This window comes from Streptopelia decaocto (assembly GCF_964273445.1).
Source record: "Streptopelia decaocto genome assembly, chromosome: 11".
Classification (NCBI taxonomy): domain Eukaryota; kingdom Metazoa; phylum Chordata; class Aves; order Columbiformes; family Columbidae; genus Streptopelia; species Streptopelia decaocto.
In genome coordinates this window covers 10,228,507-10,245,586 of record NC_138666.1, presented here as the reverse complement: position 1 = coordinate 10,245,586, position 17,080 = coordinate 10,228,507, and the positions used below count along the sequence as shown (strand labels likewise).

General features: G+C 39.4%; 2 protein-coding genes across 8 annotated transcripts in view; one reads left to right on the top strand and one right to left on the bottom strand.

Moving 5' to 3' along the window:
• The first annotated feature begins 46 nt into the window (after positions 1-46).
• PRMT7 (protein arginine methyltransferase 7) lies at positions 47-16,924 on the top strand. 5 transcript variants are annotated; one of them, XM_082062498.1, is made up of 19 exons: positions 47-68; positions 885-1,054; positions 1,870-1,906; positions 2,350-2,499; positions 3,180-3,288; positions 3,620-3,732; positions 4,765-5,006; positions 5,142-5,319; positions 6,409-6,536; positions 7,137-7,275; positions 7,761-7,844; positions 9,047-9,094; positions 9,443-9,532; positions 10,196-10,357; positions 11,454-11,528; positions 12,240-12,400; positions 13,250-13,346; positions 13,910-14,064; positions 15,425-16,924. In XM_082062498.1, exons 2-19 carry the CDS (start codon positions 960-962, stop codon positions 15,567-15,569), a joined length of 2,208 nt encoding a protein of 735 aa, XP_081918624.1. In that variant the 5' UTR covers positions 47-68; positions 885-959; the 3' UTR covers positions 15,570-16,924. The 5 variants fall into 5 exon arrangements, 4 of the variants coding, with proteins under 4 accessions (XP_081918624.1, XP_081918623.1, XP_081918626.1 ...); XM_082062497.1 differs by lacking the exon at positions 47-68 and adding an exon at positions 115-219 and having other exon boundaries at positions 881-1,054; positions 15,425-16,923; XM_082062499.1 differs by lacking the exon at positions 47-68 and adding an exon at positions 147-219.
• Positions 14,214-17,080, bottom strand: part of LOC309444563 (uncharacterized protein) — a 170,132-nt gene continuing 167,265 nt past the window's right edge. For all 3 annotated transcript variants that reach the window (XR_014185077.1, XR_014185079.1, XR_014185080.1), the window contains 2 exons: positions 15,455-15,515; positions 14,214-14,352 (listed from right to left, as the gene is read on the bottom strand). The gene's annotated coding sequence lies outside the window, so the exon portion shown is untranslated. The remainder of the gene's footprint in view (positions 14,353-15,454; positions 15,516-17,080) is intronic.

The window sequence follows — 17,080 nt, the reverse complement described above, 5'->3', positions numbered from 1 at the left end:
CGGGGCGGATCTTCCCGCTCCGCCGCGCGGGGCACGCCGGGAAGGTGGCGGGCAGCGCTGTGGGGTAGGTGGGGGCCGCCATGTTGGGCATTGTGGGGGTGCTGCCGGGGCGGGGGGGAGGGGAGATGAGGCTGCGGCTTCCCGGGGCTGCCACGCTGGTTGTGGGCAGGGGAGCGCGAAGAACCTTCTCGACGTCTGCCGTGGCAGCCCGTTCCTGAGGTGGGGGAAGGTCTGGGCTGAGGCGGCTCCTCTCGCGGCCGGGCTGTTCCCTGGATGAGCAGCCGCTCTGCTCCGGCCTCGGGCTCCCATCGCGGCCCGTTCAGGCCGGAGAGGCCGCCCTGCGCTGCCTGGGGTCTGCGGGCCCTCCTCGGCGTGTGGGACCCCGAGAGCATCGCCTGGGGACAGGGGCTGTTCCTTGAGAACTCACTGGTGATCTTTTTTTCCCTGAGCAGGGCTGGGTGACAGGTTTGAGCCTGAAGTTGCACCAGAGGAGGTTCAGATTGGATATTAGGGAAAAATTCTTCACAGAAAGCGTTGTCAGGCATTGGAACAGGCTGCCCCGGGATGGGGAGTCACCATCCCTGGAGGGGTTTAAAAGCCGTTTAGACGAGGTTCTTAGGGACCCGGGTTAGTGCTGGAGTTGGGTTATGGTTGGACTCAGTGATCTTGAGGGTCTCTTCCAACTGAAATGATTCTTAAAGATTCTTATAGAAAAAGTACAAGACAGTGCTTCTGGCTGAGGCAGATCATAGAATCACTTTGGTTGGAAAAGACCCTCAAGGTCATCGAATTGTTAATAGGGAGGGTATATATACATATCCATAGCTGAGTAATGTCTTTAGTTTTCACTTGTGGTGTTTGTTTGTTTGTTTTTCCATACCCAGTATTTTGTGTATTACACTGAGGCCAAAGCAGCGAAACCACACATAATACATAAATAATACAAACTGAGATTGATCATGAAGACCTTTTGTGGAAGAGCTAATCCAACTACAGGTGCAATGGAATGGGTAGAAGAGGATCAGAACTATGACTACCATCAGGAAATTGCAAGGTATGCCGGACAAAATAGCTTATTGTTCCACTAAAGCTGCAGAAAAGAGGAAACTCATTTTGTTTTCATGACAGTTTGGGGTTTATCTCTGTAGAAAATCCAAGGGCATGAGATGAACAGACTGTAGGACAGTCTAAATGTTACAGTGTCCTGTGCTGTACAGGGCAAAACTGCAAATGAAGAATTTTTTAAAGTATTTTCCAAGGTGTTTCCTTCTGAATTTTTTAAACGTTTTTTGAGGTGCTTATCTTAATGCTGACTGTGACTGAGTTGTTGCAAAATATTGTCTAAATTCATTTTAAATCCCCAGCATGACAAATAGTTGTCAATTGTCTGTTCCTATAGTAACTTTTTAAGAGCTTAATGTAACAGCTAGAGAAATTTGGAAGGTTAGATTTTGGGGTATTTTTAAGTAGTGCAACCCATGAAGAAATGGGGATCAAAGGAATTTAAATCTTGATAGCAAATGATAGAGCAGTATTAGGCTTTCGTTGCTGTGTGTCGCTCTGTATGAACCTCTGTCTGTCTCAGCTCTTACTTCACAACTGTTCGTCTGTAGGTCTGTGTATTGGCTCCATTGTTGAAGAGAGGATATATACCAGTGGTTAATTAGTTCATTTATATGCTGATGACCAGATCACTGAAATTCCTCTGGGAAGCAGTTCAGATCCTCAAAGAACATGTCAGTTATCTGTGCATTTGTGGGACATGGGGACCAGTTGCCTTAATAACAGAAAAGAGATTATGCGAGATCTAATAGCTTTGTAGTGCTTTGCAGTATGTGGTATTTTGACTGGATTTTTTTTTAATTGTAGATCACGTTATGCCGACATGCTTCATGATAAAGACAGAGTAAGTATAGAAGCAAAAAACTTGAATGGTGAGAAAATACTGCCTTTCTCTAGAATAGCTGTCACTGCATGATTTTACAGCTTTTTCTGAAAGAATAAATGTTCGCATTTGTACCCTTTATGGTACCAGACGTGCTCTTAGATGAACAGATGCTTTCTTACATCTGACTATAGTACTATAGAAAATGTATTTGTAAATTATGCATGCACTGTAAATAGCTGATTGATCAATGAGTGAATACTGTGATAAAAATGGTTGGGCTTTAAATGGCTCCCTCCAAAAACACTTGCTTTGGTATGACTATAGCATAAAGAATGTCTGCAGGCTTTCTTCTAACGATAAATCCTAGTCTGAGAATGCAAGATTTCTGCACACAAGTTGAAAGTATAAATAGATGGAAGGTTGCTGATGTTTTTGTTTGTTTTCTTTTTCCCTCTCCACAGAACACAAAATATTACCAAGGTATTCGTGCTGCAGTGAGCAGAGTAAAAGAGAGAGGTGAGAAGGCAATTGTTCTGGACATCGGGACGGGCACAGGACTCCTGTCCATGATGGCAGCTGCAGCGGGTGCAGATTTCTGCTACGCCATTGAGGTCAGCCTGCGCTGCTGCTTGCACATACTTTTTCATGCATGTTCATAACCTCTTTTTAGAGATTTAGTGCAGTTGTTCTGTCTGAATGATCAGTGCTGTGCATGCATTTGCTATTTTGTATTGTGGTTTCTGAAGTGCAAGTTTTGTGGCTGAGTAGAATATTTAAAATTTTTGAGTTTAAAAACTGGATATGATGTTAAGCCCTTTCAACACACTCTTCATTGTTGTGCTGTTTTCAGGCTATATACTTTATTATTTGTTCTAAATGAAATAAAAATTCTCTTCACAGTTATGCTGTTAAAAAAAGCAGATTTTTTTACATACTTGACTGCTTCAGTTTTATGTATCTATTTGTTTTATAGCTTGAGCACATATATATCTTTTGGGGCCTCTCGATGCAAATATACCTTCATTTTTAAAAATAACAAGTTTGTTTAATGTAAATGCTAAAATATTCTTAATGTGTGTTCTCGTCTTACAAATGTTAATTGGAGCAGCTTTTGGAGACAGCTGATGGTTTGTAACACTGACATTGGAGCTCTGTGAACTTCTGAAGTGAGGCTTGCTGTCTTGTTTCATGGTAAAGAACTTCAAATATAGGGAAAGATACAGAAGATGTTAAAATTTTTGCAGGACTTTTTGAAAGTTAAGCTGATTTGTTACACTCTTTCTCTCTATAGGTTTTCAAGCCTATGGCTAATGCTGCTGTGAAGATAGTGGAGAAAAATGGTTTTCGTGACAAAATCAAGGTGATCAACAAGCACTCCACTGAAGTCACAGTTGGCCCAGGTGAGAAGAATAGGCCGGGGTTAAAAAAATTGGCAAGTACCTCAAAACCATGGAGAATTACATATTTTCCTAATTTTTTAATAAAAACAAGCAAATCCTTTACTCTCTAGAAAGTACATTGGCAATTTACTTCAAAAGGAAGTGTTGTAATAATATTTCAGTGGTTGTTTCTATTTCATAGTAAACTTCTAAAGGAAGATAACTTGCAGACTTCAGCAGGTTCTGTAACAAGAATAAGGTTTTTTTTAATTACTCATGTTTTCGGGATAGCATCTTCTTGGAAGACTTGCATAAAGTCTTGATATTACAATATTAAATTGTGTCTTTTTAGATGGAGATATGCAGTGTCGTGCAAACATCCTGGTTACAGAATTATTTGATACAGAGCTGATAGGAGAAGGAGCCTTACCAACCTATGAGCATGCACACAAGTATCTTGTACAGGTAAAAATAAAAACTGATAGACTGTCAAATTTATCCTAGAAAAGCTCTTTTTGTCTTTTCTTGGAGTAAAATAGAGATTATACTTTATTAAGGCTTCTGTATCCTTTGTAAATGTGCCACCAGATATGCTAATTTCTTATCCAGTGAATAATTTACCAGATTAATTCCTCGAACAAAGCTATTGGAGTACATATTTTACATCACAGGCTCTGAGATCATGCTTAGTTGCTTTGTGTTGAAACCAATAACTTGCTGGTTAACAAATGTCTTTCAGAAAGGTGTGCAGTTCTGATTTGGAGCTTTCCGTAGTACTTTGTTTCAGTGGCAAATAGGTCCCAAGATGGTTTAAAAACTGAAATTGTCCTCCTAAATTTGATGGGCTTCATCTGTCCCAGGCATTGATTGTTGGTGGGTTTTTTTTCCTAAGGTGCTTTGCTGCTCTGCATGCTTTTTGCCTGTGGAAGTGCTTTAAACACTGTAATCAAATCAATCAAATTTTTTTGACATATAATCTGTAGGTTTTAGGGCTTTCTCTTTTACCCTTTCTGTTTTTTTCCTTTAATTAAAATGTGGATGGCACAACTTCATTTAGGTGTCCAGGTTTCATTTCACCAGTTTTACATACAAAGACAATAGCACTCTGTAACTTTTTACCGCTCTCCGTATATAACTCTGAATTGTAGTTAGTCCTTTTTGTAAAAACGTTGTTATTGGACTTTACAGGTAGCTCTTAGTTCACAGTGGTTTTTTTAGAACTTACATGTTTTCTACTCTTTAAACATGGACACAAAATTGTCATTGCATAAATATTTGAGACATTATTTTTCTTACTCCTTGTATCGTATGTTACAGATTGACAAAGAGAAATCACTCTGAAGTTACGAAAGTCTCTGAAATAATTTGTGCTTAAGATTCCAAAGCTCCCAGTTCAACTTTTCTTTAAATTGGTTCACATTTCAGTTGATTTAATTCTCATGCATGTTAATAAGTCAAATGAGTTGAATGTGTTTACCCTTTGTTTTGAACTCTCAGGAGGGATGTGAGGCAGTTCCTCACAGGGCAACAGTCTATGTCCAGTTAGTGGAATCCAAAAGAATGTGGTCCTGGAACAAACTTTTTCCTGTTCGTGTCGAAGCAGAGGATGGTGAAAAAATTATTGTCTCCCCTTCAGAAGTGGAGAAGTGTCCAGGTGTTCCTTCTGTTTGTGATATCCAGCTGAACCAGATGCCTTCAAGTGACTTCACTATCCTTAGTGATGTGGTGACAATGTTCAGGTAAGACAGGCATTGTTTTCTTCAAAACAAAAGTTATGCCTTTTATAAAAGTTGTATATTTAGCTTAGGAAGCTAGCGAGAATTTCTGAAGAATGTGGAACTATTTGTTTTTTACAATTTTCTGCTTCTCTGCAGTGTGGATTTCAGTAAGCCAGTAAGAAGTGCTTCTACCTGCTACAGAGTGCAGCTGGAGCCTGTCAAATCTGGCAAGGCACAAATCGTACTTTCCTGGTGGGATATTGACATGGACCCCTCTGGGATGATAAATTGCACTATGGCTCCATACTGGGTGAAATCCACTTCTGCATTCCAGGTAAAATACTGAGCCTTTGGAGACTATCATGAGATGACTACCAGTAATTATCCTGAGTAAACACCATACTGGGTGTTTTAAGCAGCTGTCTCTAAACATGAACTTTGCTAATGTTTTATGTATTGGAAGATGCTAAGTAAACAAATGTTAACTTCAGTATGCACCCATTTTAGGTTTTCTTTAGTGTAAAACTTAGATATAAGCTTTAATGTAAAGCTTAAAAACTGAAGCTGTCTTCCAGACTATTTTATTTTAAAGAAATAAAGATTTCCATGTATTTTTCCTTAACTGATCTCTGTCCCTGGTCAAAATATTAGTCTGTGATTTGCTTCTATGTAGTTCTTCTATTAAATTTGCAAATAAGTGACAAGTTTATGGTAATATATTTATAGTCCCATAAAAAGGCTGGTGTGGGAAAACACTGGGTTGATACTGGATATTGAGAGGAACAGGAGGTCACTATTAATTTGGATTCCTGTGTTTTTTGTATGAATGTATTTACTTGTAGGATCAACTTAGTAAAAAAGAAGCAACAAAATAATTGTTTGCACTTACTGTGTTTGAGAATAAAATTTGAAACTATCAAGCTTCAGGGCATTTGGTCAGCTTAGAATGAGCAGTCAGCTTGAAATATTTGCAGTGCAGAAAATAGCTTTTTGAAACACAAAATAGTCATGCTGTTGTATGAGTGACACTAAGTGACCTAATTTTATGCAAGAGGTTCCAACCACTGGTCACTGTCAGCAATTCAGCACAGGTTTCTAACATAAGTGAACTATAGAGGCGAAACTGTGTTAATAAATGCAAAGTGTATTTTGGATTTTTCATTTAATTAAAATACAAGCTTAGCTAATCAGCAAGGCAGTGCTGTCAGGATTATTCCATTGTAACAAATCTATATAAGATATGTCTATTCAGTATATGGTATTGGCCCTTATCTGGTTCACATCAGCAAGGCTGGATTCTTTCAACTAGTCGTATATCAGAAACTTGTGTGTGTTCTTACTACTTGATTTCCTGCTATTTGCTTACTTTCCATTTATTATTCATGGGTTAATTCCAAAGGTTTTCTTTGTCAACCCTTTTCAGTGGAGGGATCACTGGATGCAGTGCGTGTATTTTCTTCCCAATGAGGAGCCCGTTCTCCAGGGTGAGCAGCTGTACCTGACTGCCTGTCGGGACGAGTACTCCGTGTGGTATAAGCTGCAGAAAGCCAGGTAACAATACACGTGTGTGGAAAAAGGTTGATATTTTATTCCAAGCTCAAGTATTTGCTGTTCTTAGAACAGCCGTTTTGTAGACGAGCAAGATAAGAACCTAATGACTAGAAAATTATTAAAAGCCACTTTATAGGCAATGCACAGGTGAAAAAGAACAAGCTATGCATAAAAACACAGTTGAGGTTTGGACTGCAGGCTCCTGCTGTGTACCTGATGGCATTCTGTGACAGAGGAACAAAAGCACTCGTGGTCGGTTCCTGGAAATCCTCAAACACAGCTCAGCTGAGCTGGCGTATGGGTGGAGGAGTGAAATAATTTGAATTCTCTTTCCATTATGTCTTTTTTTTTACTTAGGAATCCAAAGAAGTAATTTTTTTCTAAAAGATCAAAGCCTGAAATACCTAACCATGACAGTTAGTGAGGAAATTTGGGGGTTCTTGCGTTTGTTTTTTTAAAAAAGATGAAAGTTGGCCCTTGAGAACTAGTAAATTTGAACAAGTAACAGTGGAATCCATATGCGTTAATCCTAGTAAAGGTACCTGTTTGTGAAAACATGTTACTGATGCTGTAGCTAATACTTTGTTGAATTTTTTCTAGAGAAGAGGAGAATAAAGCGGATGTTCCTGTTGAGAGCCCTGTTTGTAGATGTCAGGCTCATCTGCTTTGGAATAGGCCACGCTTTGGGCAATTAAATGATCAGAACCGAACGTGCCAATACGTCAAGTCTTTGATGAAAGTGAGTGTGTGTTCCCTGTAGGGTTTTTAGCTTCTGTGATAAATGCGTGTGTTGTTTTATTTGCAGTAATTATTTATGGAATTTGTTTCTTCCTTGCCAAAGAACTTTGCTCACAAAGTATGTTTTATTTACATCAGCAGATACAAGTTATATTTTGTCATGAAAACTTTGGTATTTTTTAAAACTTAAGCAGCTATTTTTGCATAGGAATTTCCAGCAGCACTGTGTATTTGTTAGAGGGACTGTTGGTAGTTGAATAAAGACACTCAGTACATTTTTGTGCAAACTTTTTCCAACCTAAATCAAAGGAAATATATGAACATTTCTTACACTATTCTGCCTGAAGTGTTTATATTAATCACTGTATCTCCCAGTACTTATTTGATACGGAAGTGTATAAAGTGCGAAAAAAATGCCACCAAAATGTCTAGAATTGAAAACTTTTTCATGTTGAACAGGAATAAGGATGACTTTATTTTCTCTAGGTTCTGAAAGCAGATAGTGTTTGCCTGTGTGTCAGTGACGGCAGCCTGCTGCCGGTGCTGGCCCACCACCTCGGAGCACAGCAGGTACCTACTCCTTCTGTTTTTCTGATCTTTGCATTTTAGTTTAGTATTTTTAGTGTTCTGATATAGTTCAACATTTCCAGGCAATTATTTAATTATTTCCAGTGCCTCTTCAGCGACAAGTGAGAAAAAGGCTCCCATTATGTGGAAGTGGAGGGAAGTTCATCTCTGATCAAGCTGAAGTCTAGGGAGATAATAATTACCGGTTTTACCAGTGTGTAGCCTTGAATGAAAATGGTGTTCCTCATTCCCCATGGATTCCTGTTTGCCATCTTGTATCTTGGTGCTTTTGGAAAAACTCTACTGACCTAAGTGCATGGCAATTCTTTTTCTTTTCCAATTCCATAACTACATTTATTATCTAGGCTGACGTGGAAGGTCTGTAGCAGCAGGATAGGAGCAGTAAGGATCCCAAGTCTGGGTGTAAATGAGAGCCCAGAGCCACCTGGCTGCCTCACGTGTGTGTGTAACTGACTCGATGTGTTCTCTCGTGAGGCTCTTCACTAAAATCTGTTATAGTTGGACTGAACACCTGTGAATGTGTACTGTAATACAATCCAGAGGAAGATGCTAGGCAATTCATAGAAATCAACAAACACGCTGAGTTAAACCCGCAATCCGTGGCCCCTGTGTTTTTGTCTCAATAGCGACTAGTCCTGCTACAGATAACCAGGGCAGACACAGAGATTTCCGTAATATTTTCCTAGCCCTGTAGCACCGTATTGCTTAACTATTCATTGGTTTTGAATTTTTCTCTTATTTCAAAAGGCTGATGTGCCGCGTTGCACATCTGAGCTCTTCCCAGCTGATACAGTCAGATCATGTCCAACACAATGTTTTTACAAAGAGTAAGTGCTGCTGGAGGCTGGTTCAGCACAGTGGCAACATGCTTGCATTTGTTCCAGTGTAAATATAATACATGCCTAGAGCAAATGCTAATATGCTATATGCATCTTAAAAATGGAAAACAAATATTTGCATTCTGTTGGGTTTTTTCTTTATGCTGTGAAAACAGTGTTGTTTACCCTATAGTTATTGCGGATGTTTTTGTTGTTAAAAGGTCTATGTCAGTGGGCTGTGGAATAGATGCATGTTCTTCTGAGCTGTGTTCACTAGGGCATCAAAAAAGTGCCTTCATTGTTTACATTTTATTTTAATTAAAATTGATAAAGCTGGTTGACTAACTGTTGTGTATTTTTCTTTAGGTGTTTACGTTGGAGAACTCCGCTGTGTCCTGTTCTGTCATGCAAAAAGTGAGTCTTCCATTTTCTGCTAAAGCTGTAAATGAATTCATGGTATTTCTAAGGCCAGAGCCTTTGGTTGTCCTGGCATCAGTTGCTTGGAGATTAATTCAGTTTAATGAAAGTGTTTGATGTTACGGTCTGACAAGACTGTGGGAGGTGGGATATGTTGGGTGGGGAGAGTTATTCCTATTTTTACCTGGTAATTGTCCAGAACTTTATGCAAATACCTGGAGGAACAGATCCCATCAGAGATACCTCCCCTCTCAAGAATGGATACCCATCTATTTTGGTATGGGTTTGAGTCTCAACTGTAGCTTTTGATGACGATGGTATGCTAATACTTTTTTTTTTTTTAAGTTTTTTAAAGCAAATAATCTAGAAGAGAAAATTAAAATAATAGAAGCACGTCCTGAGTTGCTGACACCTTCTCATTTGAAAGACCAAAAGGTATGTCACCGTTCTCCCATACTGAACTGCAGTGGGGTGGTGGGGAGCGGAAGGTGACAATGAATCTTGATTTCCTACTGACCTACTGTAACCACCATGAATCCCATTATATCCCAGTTCAGATCAAGTGTAATGAGTTAGGTGGTTCAGACCTTGTCCCACTGAAACTCAATGAGGTGTAGTCTAAAGAATGTAGGAGGGTTTTCTCTTTGTTTTCGCAAGGGTATGACTTTCCCCTCTGCATAATCCACACCAGCTGTGAGGGCAGTTAAACTGGCTCAAGTGCATGTCTTCTACTGGGCTACAGCTTTTCTTTCTCAAGCCACTCAGAAGTTTGCAGTCTGTTTGGATTCAGAAGTACTAACATCCGTAAATTAAAAATTTTGACATTCTATGGCTCATTACAAAGCCTTCCAACTTAAAACTGCAATATTTGCTCTCAAACTTTGCTGCAGGAAAATTACTTGTAAAATTTGCTATCTAAAACCCCAAAAAGATGTCTGTGTACAGCATGTGCAGTAATTAAATCCGTACAGAAAAGTAGAAGTTTTTCTCTAGATGACTTCATTTGCTCTATTGCATTTTCAACTACTGAATATGTAAACAGCTTGTCTTACTGAGTTGTTTTCTTTTTTGTAACGCTTTTTATCTTTCTGTGCCCAGATTTCTGTTCTTGTGGGAGAGCCGTTTTTTACTACAAGTTTGTTGCCGTGGCACAACCTGTATTTCTGGTACGCCCGGACAGCTCTGAGCCGGCACCTCACCCGCGATGTCACTGTCCTACCTCAGTCTGCGTCTCTGCACATGATGATTGTGGAGTTTCAGGTGAGAATGTTTAGAACTGTCCGTAAGATAGTTACACAAATTCACTTAAAATTGAGTACTCTTCCAGGATTTTTTTAATGACTAGTTTATCTCTCTTAACACTGTCCACTTGGATATTTTTTGCACTTACATCTGAGAAAAGAATATTTGACATCTTAAAGATGAGTTTTGCTATTTAAGCCATCTCACCAGAAAATTACCTTGAATAGTTTTACCATTTTAAATAAAACGGCTGAGTGTTTTAAAATATTTCTTTAGATTACAGAGATATTGCTGAAGCATGTAAGAATGTGGTTATTTATAAAATTAGATATTCTGCAAAATAACAGGTTTTGAAGTGATGCTTTGTTAGACTCCAGGCAGAATTCATCACTGAGTTTTTTTTACCACTTGAGCTGTGCGGAGTTCTGAATTTGAGCATAACAGGGGTCACATCTTAAAAAAAAAAATGAATTCATGCTGTATTCTGGCCTAAATTACAACAGCATTTATTGAAATGTACAGTGCTTTTGCTGCCATCTTGTAAAGCAGGAACATTTGAGGTTGCTATACGCAACAATGAACAGGCAATAGAATGTATATATCCACAGCTAGTGAATGTTCTTGTTCTATTAAGAGACCGTTAATGCAATTATAGAAAAGGCAAAACCTGAACTGAATTACTGTCTGGCCAGTGGATTGTTAAAGTCAAGGAGGGGCACAGTGTGAAGTGCCTACAATGATTTTACTGATCTTTGGAGCGCTCAAGGGAAGTTCCGTAGTCCGGCAGGATGTTTGATGTAGCTGGAGCACTGAGCTGTGCTGGGCAGTGGGGGTTTGATCTGGGCAGATCCGTGCTGCGCTACAGTAAACCCTGCACAGAGGGGTAGGAAGTGTGGCAGATCGTTCAGGGCACTTGAGAACAGTGGCTAAAGAATTAACTGACTTGCAAAATACTTTCCCAGAATTACACTATATTCTGGTTCTCGTGGTTTAGGAATGTATAGGTAGTAAAGAGTCTTTATCTGGCTTGTTAACAAATGTCTGATCTACAGCTACAGTTATTTAAACATACTTCCTTTAATAAAGCCAAACAAAATCATGATTTTCTTTTTAGGACTTGTGGAGAATCCGGAGTCCATGCGGCACCTGTGAAGGTTTTGATGTCCGGACTATGGATGACATGATTCAGGTAAGAAGCCGAGTCCCAGCAAAACAGAACAAAACTCACTTTAGCTTAACACAGTATTTAGTGACTGTTGAAAAACGTGTATGTTAGGCAGAACACCGTTGGTTTAGTTTTTCATAAATATGGTGGCTATTTAGTTCTTGCAAAACAGTAGCTTTGGGGACATGGGGTTTGGGTTGTTTCTTCTAATTTGTCAGGCCCTCAAGTACTTTGCAGTTTTTAAAATACTTCGTTCAAAAAGAAATACACCATTCTCAAAAATGTTATTGTGAGCTTGAAATCAGATCATCTGAGAGCTGTTCACAGATGAATCCTGCTGCCCTTGCTTGGCCTTGTACGTACTTTTGAAAGAGAAAAGGGCTTTTTGACTTCTAAGAAATGTATATGAAGGGCGAGATTTATTTATATCCATTTCTAGAGCTGTATTGTCAGTACCCATATTTGAGTTAGCCGGTTAGATGCCTTTGTAGTCACTGTGGAGTACACGCAGTTCTAGAGTAGAATTCATCTCAAGGGAGAAGAAAAGTTAAATTCATTGTATTTTGAAAGTGCCTGTTTCTGTCTCACTGCCGAGGACTGTGGTCACAGCAGTTAGTTCATCCATGTGGTATGAAAGCTTAAATACTGTGGGTTCAGGCCACAAAATTAACTTGAAAACAAGGACTGTTTGCCTTTGGATTGTTTTCAGAAAGTTTTATTATGTTCTTTCTTCAGAATTCTCTGAATTTTAGGGAATCCAAGGAAGCAGAACCTCACCCTCTGTGGGAATATCCCTGCAAGTCACTCTCTGACCCCCAGGAAGTTTTGACATTTGACTTCAGAGAGACTGTCCCACCCCACGGTCTCAGCACAGAGGGTTCTGTCAATCTGTTACGGTGAGTTTTCTCATTGCAATAAATATCTTGTTATCGTCCATTTCTTTACCTCATATTAAAGCTCCTTGTGTGTTACAGTTAATTAGTGGGAACTTTACTGTTTCTAATAATGTGACCTGAAGTTGTGGAAGTTACTGTGACACACATTTCCTGTGCCTCTTCACAACAGGGTATAACAGAAAGGGTAATTTCTTAGATAATATGCCTGTCTTTAAAAAAATAATGTTTTTCTAGATGTTACCATGATTTAAAACTTAAATAGGTTGAGTTGTAGTTTACATAAAATAAACCATTGTTTGGATGTTTTTAATACTTGTTTGTTCCCTGTTGCTGAGTTCTTCTTGAAAAGGCTCCTATTTAGCTTTCCAGATTGTTCTGTTTAATAGCTTTAATGTGTATACCACTCTTCTTTTTAACTATAATTCTGACAGCCTTGATATTTGTCATGTCTTCTGAGATATTTTTCACTGTAAGTACAGATTTTACTTAATTCTGTTCAAACGTGAAATGCTGTTAAGAATTAAAGAACAGGGGAAGTTATTTTTAATTACCTAGAGATTATGTAACTCAAACATGTTACGTTTCTCTTTGTGAAACAAAATTGAAGGTTTCACAAAATGCAGAACCAGCTGGGTGCGGTTTCTGTGCCTTCGCACCAGTTGTTATTTCCAGGCACCACCTGAGTGTGACTGTGCTCCTGGTGGGGCAGCCGGATCAGCGGAGCTGGGCTGTGTGGTCAGTGTTTCCTCACAGTTCAGTAGCAGGGGAAGCTGGGGGGGACTCTGACTGGAACACTGAGCTGTGAGTGGTGCACAAAGTAACAGGTTTTGATCCTCCCCCTCTCCCCAGGAAAGGCAAGAGCCACGGAGCCGTCCTGTGGATGGAATATCACCTTACTGCCGATATCTCCGTTAGTACAGGACTGACGCAGATTTCAAATGAAAAGGTATTTCTTCAGTATGATTTATTATGCCACAGTCTATGGGATTAAGGTGCTGAAGAATGGGTCTGTGTTGGCCCCACTTGGTTTATGGAGGTGCTCTTTGTTGCACTGTTTGAACACTGTATAGACAGAACTAGTAGAACCATCTGTTCATATTTTTGGGGGGATCAGGAGATGTACCTTAAATGCGAGAGTCTGAATTGGATCCAAATGCTCTCATAGTTTGGAACCAAACTCAGAACTTAAATATGATGCTAGTTCAGAGTAGAATTTAGTCATACACATCTATTTTCTTAGTTTAACAAAAGCAAACATTTTTGAGGGAAGGAGTAAGTATTTTCAGTATTCTATATAAATATTCTTTGACCAAATCAATTTTTTCCTCTACAGCGTAGCACGTGGTATTTCAAGTTGTGTATTCTTATAACAGAATGGATGACAACGCAAGTGATAACTATCTGATCATTGTATGCTGAACAGGGAACAAAACCTCTTACTGCATTATTACTGTCTGGCAATAAGATGGTAGAGTTTTGACTGCTTTCACTTTTAACTCTCTCCTGTAGGGAAACTGCGAGTGGAATCCCCACTGCAAGCAAGCTGTCTATTTCTTCAGTTCCGTTATTGAATCACAGACTCTGTCAGAATTCCCCACTGCTGTCAAATATGCTATGAATTTTGAGACGAAGACAGGAGAGATTGCCATGGATTTTAAGCTATTGTAAGATACTTTAACTCATGTTCCTAAATTATAATAAACTTATATAGTATTTTTTTGTACAGCAGAGGGATTTTTTTTATTGTGCTCAGAGAGTGAACTGACTATTCTGAAATGTATTGAGCTGGTCTTCTCCAAGCAGCAGGTGTGCAGTTGAAGATGCTCGGACTGGCCATCAAAGGAACGTTCCTCGGGGAATTCTGCTTCTCAGTTCATCTTTCACTCCCACATGCTCAGTTTTTTTTCTACCAGACATCAGGCAGAAAGACCGCGAGATGACCAAGGACATAACTAACACCCGGGGGAGGGAAAAAAGAATAATAAATTAAATAAATTTTTACAAGGTGTTTTGAAATCAGGTGTTTCTTGAGCAGATGCTTTGCCACCTCAAGGGTACTGTTGTCATCTTATCATCTATATATATATTTCAGTTTTTAAGGCCCAGTTTCCTTAAGCAGGTTCATGCTTTGCTACAGAGACAAATTTCTTCTCATGCTGCTGCAAGTCTTGACTAAACTGGGTCCCACTGCGGTAAATATCACAACGAACTAATCTTGAACTGTCCTGCGTGCCGACCCTTTGCACACCAGTCAGCTGAGACTTTGTCATCTTTAAATACAACCACATCAATTTGATTGTGCGCTGTAGAAAGATAAAGGTGTGGCTGCCCAAAGGGGTTTTTTCAGTTCTCAATACTGAAGAGGATGGGTGCTAAGAAAGGTAGAGCCTAAATAAAGAATTAAAGGCAAAGTCTTTAAGTGATTACAAATTTTCACCCATATATCATTATGTAAAATTGCAGATAAAGTTCTGACAGGTTAGGCCGTGTTGCTGCCACACTCACAGCAAAGATGAACATGCAAACTGCCAAGGAGAAGCACAGCTGCTCAATATTAGAGAAATTAACAGCAAAGGCAGAAAATAAGTTAATTTTGACAAAATTTTTCTTCTTCTAAAGGCAAGAACAATATACCGAGTGCAAACAGGGTTTGGTGTAGAGGGCCACTGGAGAACATCAAAAACCTGCACATTACCTGAACACTAGGTCTTCTCTACTAGAAAAATACACTACGCTGTTGTATTCACTAGAAAAGAACCCACTCTGCTGGCTCTTAGAGGCCCATGCACAGCACAGTGCACAACTGGGTACGAGTCAGGAGTGGCCAGTGCACCTAAAGCCAGAAAATAGCCTAAAAAAAGGCAAGCAAACCCCATAAATAACTAGAAGTACAGTCAGTTTTTACATTCCTTTTTTTTCTAACTCAGAGCATTTTAGTAACATCCGCAAGAAACTTTTAAGTTACACATTAATTTGTAAATGCGTATTAATCATATGCAAAGGCGATATTGGTATTTTTTACAGAGACCACTGGATGACCATGAATACACTTACATCTGTTGAAACACACAGCCACGTGTCAGCCAGAAATGGCACTTTCTTCATTTGCCCTTTCCTACAACAACAGAAAACGCTGGAGTTAATGGTTCTGTACTTTGCTACAGGATAAAGTGTTAAATGAACAGAAATGTAGGAATCTCTTGAGCAAAAGTTTCAGGAATGAGACCCCCAGGACTGAACATCAACCAAACAGCAAACCATAAACCATGGGGAAATACAGAGACGGGTACAGATGGAAGTTCCAAAAAGGGTTCTACGGTATTTGAAATTAATATTTTAATGATCTCTCTGTAAATAATACATAATCTTTTGAACAAGCTAATGCTTTATCACCAAGAGTCTTTATCAAAGCGTAATTAAGCGGCCGTGTTTGTGTAGTGGTGTCCCCTCATCCTGAATCTCTTAACACTCATTGATTTCTGCCAGACACTCATTGGAAGACTTAATTTATTTATGAACTTGTCATCACAAGCAATTGGTTAAGAATTAAATCCTTAAAGATTTACTTATGCCCAAAGATGAAAGATTTGCTAATTATAGTATTTTATCTAATTGAAGCTTTGTATTACAAATAAAGTTCAAAGGTTTAAGACAGTTGCCCTTTCATTTGGGCAAAAACCACTGCGATTTTCCCCAAGTGAAGGAGCTGCCAGGACTGCCGGCTCACCGAACCATACAGACGCGGTTCCTTACGCTGCCCACTGTGCAGAACACAACCCTGGGTTCAGCTCTGCATCCCGAGGAGGAAACTGCGGTGAGCGTGTCACAGGGCCAGCAGAACCCCACGGGCGCCTTAAGGTTGTGCCGAGTTTATTTCCAAGGGAAAGAAAAAACTTAATAGTGATTTTCTCAGCAATTTCTGCCTTGTTTGTCAAAACCTGAGGGACTCATCGCCTTGGAAGCTGGAAGAGTAAAGCCAAAATTCAGCAGTTTTAAAATACAGCTGCTATATCTATACGGGACATGTATGCTCTCAGCATGTTCCAAAGCGTTATCTAAGGGAATCCTGCCCACTGAGATGTTCGAGAGCAATACACAGAACCAGGAATACTGGATTTGTGCACTGGCTGTTTCCTTAGTTCTTCATCTATGAGAAATGACGTAAAATAAAATGTGCTATATAAAAGAAAGGAAGTTTTCCTCCCTATTCTAAATGCTGATTAAATATTTTCTTTAAATGAAACAGTGGATTATCAGAAGACACAAATAAAAGCACATGCTAAGACCTGAAAGAAAAAAATCCATGGCAATTTACTGTGAAGCATTTGTACAAAAGGCAGAACTCACGAGAATGATCCGTACGTGCTCCCCTAGAAACACCACACTGAGCGAGGCAAACACAGCCACCTCTGTCCAAATTATATTGCAAATTTCAACCCCCCACATTCTCTTTAGTCCACTTAGGTACTTTTTTTGGCTCTCAAATATCCACAACGCAACCGAATTTCCCCACTATCATTGCTGATAACAGAGCTAATTCAGTGATCTGACCAACACAAACTCTGTTTCAGAGTTTCTGAACTTGCTTGTCACGTAAATGATAAGGAATTACCTGCAGCCTATCGGGGAAAAGTCATATTAACAGCAACATGTTTCACAAGAAAATAAAACTAAGCAGAA